Raw genomic sequence first — 15223 nt, forward strand, 5'->3', positions numbered from 1 at the left:
GACATGTGACTATGATCACAGTAGCTAGAGCATATAATTCAATTAAGCAGCAGAGCCTTAATCCAAGATGAATTTTAAATGAAACAAATTGCTTTAAAACTCCTCTTTCTGAGAAAAGATCTTGCTCTGGAATAGGAGAAAGTACAGAAATGGCCTGTGACACTGCCTGACTCTATTTCCTTGCTTCCAGTATCCAGGATTTGCTAAAACTTAAAGAAGAGGTAACAAAAGAGCGAGACCAACTGTTGTCAGAGGTTGTGGAGTTGCGTCAGAGTCTAACAGAAGCCACAGAGCAACAGCAGGATGCAGAGAGGGCAAAGAACGAGGCAGATCAGTCTATTATGCAGGTCTGTACAGGTGACTGGGTGGTGATTTTAGGCTTTGTCCTGAACCATCCTTTACTCTTGCAACTAAACTCCACTGACTAGTATGTTACTACCTGCTCTTTCAAATCCTAAATGTCATCAGGAGTGCTCAGAAAGGAGACTGTTGTGAATGATTTTCATGTTTTTATCTACTTCTAGGCTATGTCCTTTGCAAGATTTATTGTGATGTGCCAGCTCCTATCATAACTTCCCAGTACCATGAATAAGGCCAAGGTTCCATTGCTGGAATCACAGTTATTGCTCATACGTGACGTGGGTTTTTTTCTGCATTGTAAATCCTTATGCGTTCATAGAACCTCTTAAGGCACAGACCTGTCCTGAAAAACCTAGGTCCCTTGTTGTTGGCAGCAGTTGCTGTAGGATTCCATACCATCATTCTAAAGAATGTATCAAACTGATTGAGGAGGTAATTAAGCTGTTTTGTCTTCTACTTCTTACCGGAAGCTTTTTCAGAAGGTTTCCTAATGCTTGGAGACCTCCTCCTTCACACTGATTACTGCCTACAGCTTTTCAGCTTAAATAATTATATCTACCTTCACCAATGCCTGTAGAGAGCAGTCACATTCCATCTTGGCTCTATTTTTTTTGTTTCCTCTTTAAGTTCTTTGTTTCTCTGACCATCTGAGTAGATAGTTGTTCTTTACTGATCAATATGCACAGCTTCCTTTATGTATAGCAGGTAGAGATACAGAAGACTGAGGATCAGTAGGATACCTACTGAATGGAGAGAAAGTATAAAAGGACTCTGATATTTCAAAATAGAAAAATGTAATAATGAGAAATAAAAGAATTAAAAAGAAAGATATTAACAGAGGTTGGGGCAAAACAACAGGAGAAAGGAAAAGCAGAAAAGAATATTTAAACAAAGAACAGATAAGCAGCGCTTATCTTACATTTTTTTATTAATCCCAATTAGAAAAATAATGATCCTAGGTGAGCATAGTGATCATGCACAGAACTCATTTTTGCTTCTAAAGCCGGTGGTTGGGAATGTAGTAAGAGAAAATATAAATCATTGCATTTCTGGCAGCATTGTGGGCATGGGAGAAAAGCGAGAGGGTTGAAACTCATGTCAAAACTTAGTGAATCTTGCCAGCCTTAATCTTCTGATACTCACTTCATCAGCTCTTAAATTTAAGGGATTGTTACAGCATTTGTAATCACCTCCCATTCTCCCAGTATGAAATTATTCTCCACTTGAAACTGCTTAAATGACACCATCTTTTTGAAGAGCCTGTTGAAGACCTTGTCACTTCTGGCAGCTCTGCATCTGTGGACTCAGAGAGGAATTTTAAGCAAAGAATATCTTTCAATTGCTGGTCCCTGGCTGAACTGAATATTTCCATGTAGATCAACCCCCTGTGTCTCCTCTCTGCTAACTCTGTATCACATTTTTGAGGATGAAGAAAACAGAAGGCACAAGACTGTATTAAATAGGAGGGAAAGCTCCTCTTTCAAAATTCCTGCAGAGGAACTTTGAGAGCAGAAAGATTGAGAACAGCTGTGAAAGTGAACAGCAGTCTGAAATCTCTCTTTCCTTTACTATCAGCTTAGTAAGTGTTTCTGCTGGTGAGGTAGAATAAAAATAAGACTTCTTACAGTACAACATCAATCCCAAATTAGTTTTAATGCTGCATTCAGGAAATACCACTTTACAAGTAACTTACAACTGAAAATATGTTCGTGTTGCATATCAAGAGGAATACCTTTATGTCTGAACTGTATCAGACCCTTCTGGAGGGGTGAAATGCTGCTTAACAAATGCTTATAATCAATAAATAGGTTCCCTTACACAGGATTATGGGGTTTTTTTAGCCACTAGAGAACATATTTACTTCTGAGAAGATCTGGTATATTCCAGGTAGTAGTGGGTACAATAGTACAGAAGCTGATGCTTTCAAAGTCAAGCACAGCTGAAGGAGAGGTGAGAGGCTTTGTTCTTCTGAATAAAAGGCAGCAGAACTTAAACTTTTGTCTTCTTTATTACTATAGCTTCAGCAAAAAATCCAGCTGCATCAGAATGAGGCATCAAGAGAGGCTCGAAAGAAGGAAAAAATGGAGAAGGACCTGAAAAATCTTCTAGATGAAATGGAAGACAAACAAGCTGAGATCAGGAATTTACAGCAACAGATTCAGACAAACAAAGAGGAACAACTGAAAATGGAACAGTATCTGAAAGAGCTGAAGGTAAGGTACATGGTGCACTGTATGCATCAGGTCAAAGATTAGAGTCAGATGGCAAAATAAGAAACTGAATTTTCCTGAAGGGAGAGGAAAGGAGATTATTTTAAATAAATAAAAAGTTAGTAATGTTTATTGTAATGTAAATATTACTTTACGGATAAATAAGTAAATCCTGCTGACATATTTCAGACAGATTGCCTCACAGAGAACAGAAGTGGATTGAAATGATACTGTAGATTATGAGACAAAGCCTGTGAAGAATGTGGGTGATCTAATGATAGTAACAGGAGACTGCCAGGTTGGACACCTGAATTGTGTTGCCAGTCTTGCCACTGATAGAGTATAGCAGCATTATGAAGTCATTTTACCTCTGACCCCTTTTTTCTTCTTTGTCAACAATAACCTTAATCTATCCCTTAAGCTTGTAGAAGTGTTTCTGTGAAAGGACAGAGAGATGTCTTAGTAAAATTTTTTGATTGATTTTCCCTATTCTGTTTCTAAATACTACCTGGACATATCCTAACACAGTGTTGTGCAAGTGTGTGAATTTTCAGGTTTTCAGTCTCATTTCCCTTGACTTTAAGAAACTCTCAGGGGAGTAATTCTGGTAAATGGTAGAGAAGATCTCATCATTGTAAAACAGTCCTACCTCAAGGGAAATGTCTTTAGGAGTTGTGTGTATCTTCTAAAGTTATGACTCTTGTGGCCTTTTATTACCTTCACATCCCTGAATTTGTGAAGGTAGAGGCTTGTGACTTTTTTTTTGTCAACATAAAGACACAGAGAAGACTGGATTATTTCTCTTCCAGTACCTGAAGGACGCTTACAGGAAAGCCGGAGAGGCACTTTTTACCAGGCTATGTGGTGATAGGACAAGGGAGAATGGTTTTAAGCTGAAAGATGGTAGATGTAGATTAAATTTGTGGAAGAAATTTGTTACTGTGAGGATGGTGAGGTTCTGGAACAGGTTGCCCAGGAAAGTTGTGGATGCCCCCTCTCTGGAAGTGTTCAAGTCAGGGTTTTGGATAGGATTTGGAGCAGCCTGGTCTAATGGGAGGTGTTCCTATCCATGGCAGGGAGGTTGGAACCAGATGATCTTTAAGGTCCTTTCCAACCCAAACTGCTCTGTGATTCTGTGTTCTATGAATAGTATTATTTTGATACAGCTTTTGAGGGCAGTTCCATATCTACCAAGACAATCACATTGTTTTTAAATAGGATATCTACAATTCCTGGTTCTTTTCCATTCTTCCTTCTTTATGTTGTAATTTTCTACCTTTCTAAGTGCAGATTTTAGGGGCATTCAATATTCCAAACTATCCTGGAAACCAGTAATTCACATAAAGTGCTGTGCCTAGACTAATTAACCAGACTACTTCACTGTTGTTGCCTGTACTGGCATGAAGGTGTATGCCTTGTATTTTGCAAAAAGTCTGTCCAAAACATAGGCTATCCAACTATGCATGAGTCAGGGTAGAGATCTGCAAGAGAATGTGACCCAGCTATTACAATGTCATTGGGCTATTGTTTCTCAAATGAATTGTATTTGGGTGAGGTGGGCTCTTATTCCACTCAAATATCTGATAGTTCATCCTTGCTTCCATGACATTGAAGGTAGTTTAATACAGCTCTTCTAGGCTTCATCTCACTCATGTCCAAGTCTCAATACAGAATTGCCTAGAAGGCAGTGTTACTCTGACATTTGCACACAAGAAACAGTGTCCCTTGTTTTTTTAATTGTCTTTGCTTCTGCATGCACTCAGAGGAAAGAGATTCCACTTCTTTTCCTTTAATATTTATTAGGGGCATAGTAGATATTAACTTTTTTTTTTGTCAGGTAAACTTCAGTTTACCACACCTTAATGCTTGAAGTGAAAAATATGATGGTTGTTCTTTCTTCACTTAGGGAGCAATGTCTTCTGTTCAGGGAAGTCCCATTGCTCAGAAGAAAAGACTGGAAGCTCCAGTATGGAAATATCCAGTATGGGAATATATGTTCTCTGAGCTTTTGACTGCAGATGAGTTAGAGAGAAAAAATGGTTGTGTTCTGGTCTCAGGAAACCATGTACCCAGGGAAAGAGGAGATAGCTCTTGAATGTTGGACTTACTTGCTGAGAAACAGAGTTCCCTGCCCTCTGCTGATGGAAGTAATTTCAATCTCATACTAATTTTCAATAATTGTATGTAGCAAATTGTTTTACATGATGCTTGCCAAATTACTAATAAGAAGTAAGGTATTTATCTGCCACCTGCAAGAGAGACCTGTTAAGCTCTCAGAAAAAAATTGCACTGGCTGTGTTGTTCATTAGAATTTATAATTTCCCCTAGTCAGTATGAACATGTATCATATTTAACATTAGTAATTTCATCAGCAGTGAAGAGTGGTCTTTTTTAGCAGCCATTATTTCCTGTGGAGATAGAAGGTTCTGTCTTTATGCATATGCATATGTTGTAATGAGATTGAAGAGAATTAATGGGATTGTTCTTTAACAGATCTCAAATGAAAGAACTGGTAAGGAACTTGAGCAATTTCAGATGAGGTGTAATAAGCTCATGCAGGAGAGCGAGCAGCACAATGTGATGTTTGAAGAGGTGATGCAGGACATCCAGAAGAAGACAGCAGAACTAAAAGTAAGTACCAGAAGATGCATGCATCTTATCAGCTGTTTCACTTTGATGGCAGTTTCACCATCTGGGACAGGGATGAAGTCAGTTCTTGTATAGATAGTTCCCTATGAATATGGATATTCCTATGGATAGTTTTGGAGGAATTCTGAGGAGTTTTAAGAACGGATCTGTCTCAGGATGCCACTCTTTCTGTGGCAGTAACATAGTGCAGTTCCCAGTACTGTTATCTGACAGAGTAGCACCTGTCCTGCTGGATGAGCTGTGTTTCATAAAACACATAAACTGAAATGCTCAGCACACTCTGTTCATAAAGGGTGCATGGTACTTCTGACAAGCATAAAGTTTTTTTTCAATCAGGAGACCTTCGGATAAGAGCAATTTTTTTCTTACAGTATTTAACATATTCTGAATGTTGCCAAAACTCATTGAAAAATTGTGATGAATTATAGTAACAATGTCCTGGATAGCTTTTACTTGAGGGAGTTGCTTCCAACACAGATTCCCCACCACAGTATCTGGTATAAATGGCTATCTTGCCTGACTTCATTGTTTTAACAGTTTTTTGGTATGACTCAAAAAGAGGTGAATTTCAGTTGGGGATGGACAAAATGCTTTTTAGGGTACTGTGGGTAAATAGTAATGTATAATTATTAGATGTTTTTATTCTGCCTACCATATCTTGCATTTTCTGTTATCATTGGGGTTGAAATACAATTTGAGGAGAAGTTTTTTGTGGGTTTTTTTGTGTGTGGTGGTTTTTTTGGTTTTGTTTTGTTTTTTTTTTAATGAGAACTGTTAGAATGATAAAAACTAAGAAACTTATAAAAAACAGTTACAGAATAAAAATCTCAGTTCATAACTAATACAGCATAGGATTCTGATTTGGATCCTAAATGGGCTGTATGGTAGGAGCTTGTTTTCCCTATTGTTTTGGTAGACAGACTGGAGGACATTTTTCTTAGTTATTTAAGAAACAAATTAGTCCCTTCCAAGTTATCCGGTCCTATCATTATTTCTATCAATATCATAATTGTTTAAAATTTTGCAAACAAGATGTTCAAATGTGACTTACATCTGGGGGTCTAGGATGTCAATAGAAGGGTTTTAATTCTATGAATTTCAAGAAAAGTTGATGGAATTGTAGAGATGCACATGGGCTTCTGGGAACAACAACAAAAAAGAAGATACTGCCCAGTTAGTAATTAAGCTAATTATGAAAACTTCTAAGAGTTCCAGTCAAGATCTGAGATGCCCTCTTTGCAGCATTGTGTTTGCAGTTTCTTCCTGCAGTGTGCTGAGTGCCTCCACTGTAGTGTTGGGCCACTCAAACTGTGAGGGTATTCATAAATAAAGTATTCATAAATCTCTTCAATATTATTGCCAGTAAGAATTTAGGAGATTAACATTCTTCCAGAGGATACTCACCTGGCACTATTCACCATCTTACAGAATCAGTATCTGAGGGTGTAAGTAGAAAACTGTAATCTGTGATGGCTGTAAAACCTAATAGTGGCACTGAATTATATGGGAGGAGTTATATTTACTTCTTAAAAGGAGACAGACAAATTTCTGTTGTTATTGGTTGCGTTTCCAGGTAAATAGTTCCTTAATTTTTATGAAGTGTTTTGGTTGATTATTTCCTCCTTTGACTGCATAGCAAATGAGACAAACTACATTTTGCTTCTTTAAAGCCATAAATTATAAAAGAGAGGGGGAGAACAGATGCTTGCTATTTGGAACATCCAATCAGACCACACTAAAGCTATCTTCCTCATCACAGTCACTGTCCCTAATACTTTAAATCCACTTAGGGCTGCCTGTGTAGGACTAATTGGGTAGTGCTGTGTGAGGTTTGCAGTTGGCGATGCTTTATTGATCATCTTCAACCCTAAAGCAGAAGATTTGCCTATCATTTTCCTTGACCTACCTGGCTTTGTCTAAATTATTTTTAATATTGTTCAATTAGCTAATTATCTGCTCTCAGGTTACTCACAGCACTTATATTTCATGGAATAAGTGCACTAAGTAGAGTGATATTTTCTTTCTGTTGATACTTTCCCTCTCTTTTCCTTGTTGCTGTTCTGTAGGTCAAAAATGATGAATTGACTCAGTTGCACCTTGAAATTTCAAAGCTGGGCAAATTAAGGGATGTCCTCCACAATAAGCTACGTGCTGCAGAGGAACAAAAAGTTGATGCAGAACATGAGAGAAACACCCTAAAAAATGAAATATCTGGAATGGAGAGAGGTAGGTGCCTAACTGATAAATAGATTTGTTTTCTGATCCATTAGGAAAAATATCCTTTTGTGTGGAGTATGAGATTGTATAAACAGCAACATTTTAAACACCTTGTAGAGTTACAGAGTTTTCATAATGTAGCATCTGTGAAGTGAAAATACAACTGACATAACTGAACTTTGTGGTATGCTAATTTGTGCCATGTCACATATTGTTCTCCCCAATGCACCTTCATTGCTCCTGCACTGACTTGGGAGGTGGAAGCAAACTCAGAGCTTACTGAAGTCAGACATGGTCAGGACACACTTTTTTTTTCTACTTTGATTCTTCTGAATAGTTACAGCCTGGGAACAAATATGTGCAAGAAAGCTGATAAACAGTTCTTTTAGATGTAGGACTTCAGTTGTTCAGTGTGGATACTAAAGCTGTCCCAAGTACTGACTTTGACTTGCTACCAGATCTGAAAAACTTTAAGATGAAACTTGCAATGTCTTTGCCAAATGGAAAATTTGGAAGAAAATTGGGTCTAATAAAATATTTTTTTATTTAAAAAAACCCCAACTTTTTTTTGTATTTGTCAGCATTTTAAAGCAATATTTAAACCAATGCAAATAAATTTTAAATGAGATACACTTTGAAATAAAAATAGACACATTTTTAAAGTCATTTTTCAGGAAAAACACTTTTATGGTTGTGAGTTTTTTTCTAAAATAATATTATGAAGTTGGCAAAATAGTTGACTTTCTGAGACTTCACTTTTGAAGGCTGAAAAAACCCCTTTGTTATAAGTGTAATTAGTTCAAACTGATATATACTGGCATAAATGCCTCTCTGGTCTCACTTTTTTTTAACTTGTGTCCTAAAGAGACTGTTATATGAGATGTGAATCCTTCCCTGCATTTATGGAAAGCTGTGTTTAATTTTCATGCATCCCTGTGAGGGTGGAATAACTTTCAAGTTTTGCTGTTACTGCTTAAGGTCATGCTCAGTACTGAAAAGGAGAGAGGTACTTAGGAAATTCAAATCTCTGCTGGAGTGCTTGGTAATGGCTACTGGAAATGTACCTTTTCCTAATATTCAACACTTCTTAGCCCTCCAGTGTACTGCATTTCTGTAGCTGCAATGTTAGTGTAGCAAGTTTACAATAATTTTAAAATGTAGTGAAAACACGTCTCCAGTTTTTAAGTTTTAACTCTACTGAAGCCACCAGAATTTCACTGCTTCAAAAGAGAATTACATTTCACACAGAGAAATGAGAATAATTCTGAAAGTCCCTGTTTTTTAAAATACCTTGATTTTCAGATGTTCACATTGAAGCTTCTCAGGAGACTCAGATTTTCAGAGTGCTACAACATTTCTGAAAAGAACTTCTTTGTGGTATCTTAGTTTGAACTCCCAAATATAGTAAGTCTTTATGCCATTAGTTACTGTGCCCAAGTTCTTCTAAGTACCCAGGTAAGTATTAATATCATCAGTTGATACCTGAGGTTATAAAAGGTGGTCACAGCTAATTGAACTGATCATGTAAGGCTTTTCAGAAGCTTCACTAATTTGTTTCTGTGTTTGTAACAGCTGCACAGTTTGAACCCAGGATTTATTATCTTTCCTCCTATTCTCTAGAGTTGGAAGCTGCCAAAAAGCAGGCGGAGATTGACAAGAAAGCTATAGATGAGCTTGTGAGGGAAAGGGATATGCTAAGCAAGGTGAGATTGCATTGGTAATGCTGTTAAGTCTCAAACCTCAAGAATGAGATGTCTGTAGTTTAAACACAGCAACAGAGAAATGTTGTTGAATAATGTTAAGTCAAGCATTCATGTGTCCTTAAGAGGCTTGCACTGCTTCTTTTCTGTGCATTAAGATAGCATGAGATAGAAATCTTTTGTATTTATGGGTACTAATGCTAAGTTTTAACACACCAGGGAGTTAAGAAATGCTACACGTGTTAACCTTTATTGTAAAGCTGTTATTTGATATCCAAAGAGTTGATTACATCTGTAGCCTATGAAGTTTAATATTAATCTAGGCAAATTAAGTCTTTGGTAGCAGGAGAACAAACGGTAATGTTGATGCCCCACGTAGCAGCCTGGCAGGCTGTGTTAATACTAATCTTCACTTTTAGATCCATTTCTCATACTGATCATTTTCCATAACCCCAAGGATCTTGTACTGCAGGAAAGCATCTCATGTTTATAGACTTTCCTGAAATGTAATCTAGCAAATTCAGTGCTAAAAGATGATTTCTGGTGTGCCTTACTAGTTACAGGTTCACTAGCCTGTATCTTGAGTTCAGCTAAGGCTCAGATTTGGCAGGTAGCAAACACCTGGTTTTATATAGGGAAAAAAATTTCAACGTGGGACCAGAGGGCTGGCTGTGCAAAGAGGATATCTTGGTGTTTTCTGTTTAATCTTTATGCATAACTTTACGCCAGGCTTGGTTAATTTGCAGTTTGAACGTGCTGTTCAGAACATAGGAAGGAAAGGTATTTGGCTTTCTTATTTATTTTACTGGCTACTGGCATGCTTTACAATCTAAATGCCTTAAAGCTGGAAAAGTTTTTCCGGTCATTAGTTAGATCCACCAAACAGGCCTATATATATAATTTTTTTTTTTAATTGGATTTGGGGTTCAAGTATTTTAGCTGAATGAATTGGATAAGGAACAAGAACATTGGGAAGTCTATAATCCACTTAGACAATGGAATGTTTTTGTCATAGTGATGGCAGTGTTGCCTTTTGAGCTCTAAAATTGTTATTTTGTCCTCCATGTAGAACTTGAACAAAGCTACCAGTGCCACTCAGAAGCAGATAAATCTGGTGAAGCTTCATGAACAGTCGAAGAAGAAACTGGAAGTAGAAATCCAAAATTATAAGAATGAAGCTCAGAAACAAAGGAAGATTATTTACCAGTTGGAGAAGGACAGAGATTGTTTCATCAATGAAACCAGTGAGCTCAAACAGAAGGTAGGAACAGCTTTTTCTGCAAGTGGCTCTTTCCAGTCTTACTCTCAAAAGTGTAAAGGTTATACGTTAATTTCCTGACGTGCCAGTGGAAGGAAGCAAAGATCAGTGTTCTTTACACAATTTACAAAAATTTCTTCATGTCAGTGCTTATTGCCTGCTACTGTTTCAAGTCTTTCTAGGGGAGCCTCATCAGTGGGTGTGTGTTCTATGAGAGGCTTGAAGTACAGCCATTATTTCTGTGAGGCAGTGATCATTTGGGAAATTAAACTAGGGCTAGAGTTCAGACTAAAACCTCTGACTTCTTATACCCAAGTCCCACAGTGAAAACTCTTGTATGCAGTTTGAAATTACTGTTTGATTGTCTGTCTTATCTGAGAAAGACCATATCTTGCATACTACTGGTGTCCTCAAACTGAGGTCAGTGCTTGACATCTTTGTAAGACGTAACATTTTGAAGGATTACTTCAAGTATGTGAAAATGTCTGAACATGTTCAAGCTAATCCATAAAACAGAAGTTTTCCAGGAGCAGCTGCAGAGAAACAATGCATAAAATTTGTGTTGCCTGCTGCCCATTACTGTGTACAACTTTATTCTGAAGCTCTGCTCAGGAACGTGGTTGTAACGTGTTTCATTAATTGCTAAAAATCACACTGAGTGGCCCCCCAAGAAGCTCACTGATTTATAAATATTAAACTTCAAGCTGCTGGAACGGACAAGTTACGTGCTATCTTTTAAATTTAAAGTTATCCTTTTCAATTCTGTATGACCAAGGGGCTTTTAAATAATTTTTGAATGGTATATGCTCCTTTGTCTGGAATAACTTTTGTCATTTCCTTGGAATAATGTTCCATGAAAGTGAGATTTGTCTTTGTTGCAAAGTCATATTTTGCATCTTTCTCTCATAGTGCATTCTAACAGTATAGATATGAGTTACAAACATTGTAAAGTAGGGGCAGGGAGTAATTCATAACAGTCAGAACTACAAGGCTCTTGCTTTCAGTTCTGATTAGTGTTGCTCACAATATTTTCAGGGTGAAAATGACAAATGCTTGCTTCATTACTTTTTCTTTTTTTCCTCTGCCATTTTGGGTGCAAATTTTCTCTCACTTGGAAGACAGAGAGCCTCAGTAAATGGGTTATGACACTTGGGCTGCTTGTATAATGATGCCTGCATTGTGATTGCAAGTTTCCAAAGGACTTGCACGCTTCCATGGTTCACTAAAGGGGCAATTTCTGACTTAGCTTGCATGTGAAGAGGAGCAGGAGCAGTTCTGAGCACAGGAATATGTGAGATAGAAATCTTGCCTCTGCAGAGATTGTCTTGCCTACATGAGATTACTCATTATTTGGAAGGATAAGGCAGAGCAAAACACAGGGCAGAAGAAGGACATAGGATCAGGATTATTATATACACTAGGAAGCATTTAGGTTCACTGTTTGACCTGTGCAGATGGGTAATGGGAGAAACTGCAGCAAAACTATGGGAGCCATTTCACAGCTGGTGGGGAATGAGCAGTAATCGTATGGCCAGTCAATACTCTTCTGTCACCTTTTACCATCAAGCCAGCTCTCAAGGAGCTTACTGCACACCTTCTGGATTGTGTAAGCGCTGGTAAAGAGTCAAATCCATCAAACTCCAAAGATTTCTTGGAACTCCTGCAAGGCAGATAGAGCCATGCTGGCACTGGAAAGCTGTTTGGTTGTTTAGAGCAGGAAAAAATCTATAGAGCTACAGAATTCCTCTTTCAAAATAATAATAATTTACTCCTGAATATCTGGTGAACAGACTCAGCAAAGTTATATGCACAACAATAAAATATTTTAGTGGTGAGATGTCATGTTAGACTTGATTTTCTAATGATAGGCCTGGCCAACTCTTAAGTTGTACCACTTTTAAGCCAGTGTCACTTGTTGAATAGTCTTACTTCTAGATTAGACATCACAAATAAGAAAAACGTCTGGTTCTCTGCTCTTTGTTGTGTAGCCTATATTACTGAGCTAAAAATGTTAGTAGAATATTTCTTTTTTAAACTGAAAGATTAGGAAATCTAGTTTTTCTGTGGGAGGTATAAGCTGCTGAAACAAAACTGTGAAGTCTACTCTTCAGTCTCACCTAGCATTCCCTGTGGTTTATATATTTATTTTTTTTTCTTAAAAAAAAAAAAAAGCCATCTACAATGTTAAGTGTACAGTTCAAAAGCATATCCAGGAAAATTAAAATATATATTTCCTTTTTAAAATTCACACACTCTTTTGGAAATCCTACTGCTCAGCAGACATATCATTAGAAGTCTGGTAGAGTGGCTAAATCAAGATAAATAAGGAAAGTACCATCACAGTTCTTCAGTAGGTTCACTGAACTAAACAGGTAACCAACAGTAAATAATAGTTAAGCCTACAGATAAACCAACTGTTGGTAGTACAGAAAAAAATTATTAATATCTACAACTTTCTGTTTAGTTTTGGCTCTTCATTGACAAATCTGGGAAATACAGCATCCTATCAACTGAATCAGAATGGAGGATGCCCTGCATTCCACAGGGCTCTGTTGGGAAACATTGCATCTTTTCTGTATTTATAAGGAAGAACTATTTGGGCTTAATCATTCCTGAAAAGCAGAGTCAGCATCCAGTCTATGATCACAACTTGGAAAACAGTCTGCAAGCTTATTGCACTTAAATCAAAACCAAATAAAAGACTTAAAATTCATTGGCCTACTTGCAATGGCCTATGATCTCCATGGTGCAGATTGAAATCATGCTTTTTGACTACTTCTCCTTTCTATTACTATTGGTATGTTGTTTTAACAGAAAAGGAAAAGGCATGAGTAGGTTATAAACTGGGACTGTGTTTTTGTATTGCACTGTAAGCAGTTTGTGGGTCCTCTGCAGTCAGCTACAAATGCGTTGGAATTGTATTCCTGCTGCTGTAATAAAATTTTCTAAATTTAGCTATCCTGCTATCTTCAAAGCTGGTTGGAGGTACCTGATAGGATGATCAGTTAATTAAATTCCTGCCTTGTAGTTAAACCTCACAAGACTTTACTGCTGAGCAAAGGACAACTTTGTCAACTGCAAACTTTGCAGATATTGACTATTTGATGTAAATTTTAAAAAATTATTCTTCTGCTTTGACATATGAACATAAATCTTGGCTCAAACTGCTGCCTTCAAAAATAAGAGTCAGGAGAACTAGGTATAAAATGCAATTGTAAATTAATTTATCTTCTGGTTTTTGTCCATGAGATTCCTCAACTATTTCTTTAATTCTTAATCTTTTTCCCAACTTTAATGGTGGCATTGTCTTCTCCACCATACAGGGAACCTGTGAGACTATATTTCTGATGTGTGCACTCCTTACTTTTTATTTCTTTTGATCTTTTTTCTTTGTAATTTTAGGTTCCATTTGAATACTGCTTATTCAGTCTCCAACTTTGTATAGCAAGAGGAATGTTCTTACATTTAGAAAAAACAAATAGGAAACCCCTTATAATGATGAGCAACTATTTATAGTTTTGCTTCTTTGTTGTCATAATTCTTATGTAACTACTTAATAAAGGTCTCTATAAAATTTTGTACTTTCATTTATTGATACTGCATGTGATCATCTTTCTGCAATTTACAGTACTCTATCCTCTTTGCCAAATCTTCACATCATTATTTTTAATCCTTCACAGAAGCAACTAATGGTGATTACCTGCTTATTTAGATCAAGTGTAAGCTACATTAACTGAATTTCTTCTTATTGTAATTATTTATCAACAGTTTGTTATCATCAACACTTTTTCTTCATGTGTGTATTAAAAACAAGTTGGGTTGTTAGAATTTAAGAATACATGCAGGACTTCTTGGGCAATCATGTGTGGTTTTATTAATTTTATCATACAGCTGACATCCAGAACAACATCCTAAGTCTAGCTTAGCTCTATAAATAACCTAAGGCAAATCTTGATGAAAGCTGTTCAATTTTGTTTTATTGAATCTGCTCAGGGGCAGTATTTTCAGTAGCTTGTTTTTAAATTAAAAAACTGTATGTCTTTTAAGTTTTAGTCTTGAACAAAACCTAGGTATCAGATTAAAATAAAATTTTCTCCCACATAAGCTATCCATAAAGGTTAAACTTGTACCTGTACGGATGTTATTTTTTTAGCTGTAGCTAAAACTCCTTATCACAGGGGTTTGAACTTGTCACCTTAGTAGAAAGTCACAAGCTCTTCTCAATCATTATAATCTTGTGAGGATAGTTTAATCATCTTAACTTCCTTCTTTCCACTCCAGGTCCTCCAGCACCTGAAAGATATTGAAATACGGGAAATGCAGATCTGTGACTATGAGAAGAAAATAGAAGAGTCTGTGATGAAATTAAAGCAGCAACAAAACCACTGTGAAGTTCTGAGAACAGAGAGGAACCTGTACAGTAAAAATCTGATCGAAGCTAAGGTAGAAGGATATATTTTTCCTTGTTCTTCTCTCTCTGCTCTGGTATTTTTCTTACTGAGTTTTAATCTGTTAAAAGAAAAACTCACTGGGTAAATGGCAGGAGTGGTTTCTTATTCCTGTATGTTTTGAGTAAATACGTATTTTAGGTCCCTGTCAGTTTATCTGGACACGAAATAGGACTTCACCGTCATCATGTGATAATATCCTTACTTCAAACTACACATAAAATCACAGTGTACTGGAGCTATGGAAATATAAAATCCTATCAGAGAAGAAACTTTGTCTTTTCCAACCTGGCACCACTCCATTCTATCCCATAGAAGTTATCTGCATGTATGCGAAATAGACTATAATGGGAACAAGATCGAGTCCTTGGCCCCAGATTT

At 36.9% G+C, this 15223-nt stretch overlaps 1 protein-coding gene across 1 annotated transcript in view; it reads left to right on the forward strand.

Annotated features, from left to right (window-relative positions):
* CFAP58 (cilia and flagella associated protein 58) overlaps positions 1-15223 on the forward strand; it is a 64074-nt gene that overhangs the window by 8663 nt on the left and 40188 nt on the right. The window contains exons 4-10 of the mRNA XM_008490381.2: positions 191-347; positions 2379-2573; positions 5064-5201; positions 7286-7445; positions 9057-9139; positions 10206-10397; positions 14676-14837. Coding sequence (XP_008488603.2) covers positions 191-347; positions 2379-2573; positions 5064-5201; positions 7286-7445; positions 9057-9139; positions 10206-10397; positions 14676-14837 — 1087 coding nt within the window. The remainder of the gene's footprint in view (positions 1-190; positions 348-2378; positions 2574-5063; positions 5202-7285; positions 7446-9056; positions 9140-10205; positions 10398-14675; positions 14838-15223) is intronic.

This window comes from Calypte anna, chromosome 6, assembly GCF_003957555.1.
Source record: "Calypte anna isolate BGI_N300 chromosome 6, bCalAnn1_v1.p, whole genome shotgun sequence".
NCBI lineage: Eukaryota > Metazoa > Chordata > Aves > Apodiformes > Trochilidae > Calypte > Calypte anna.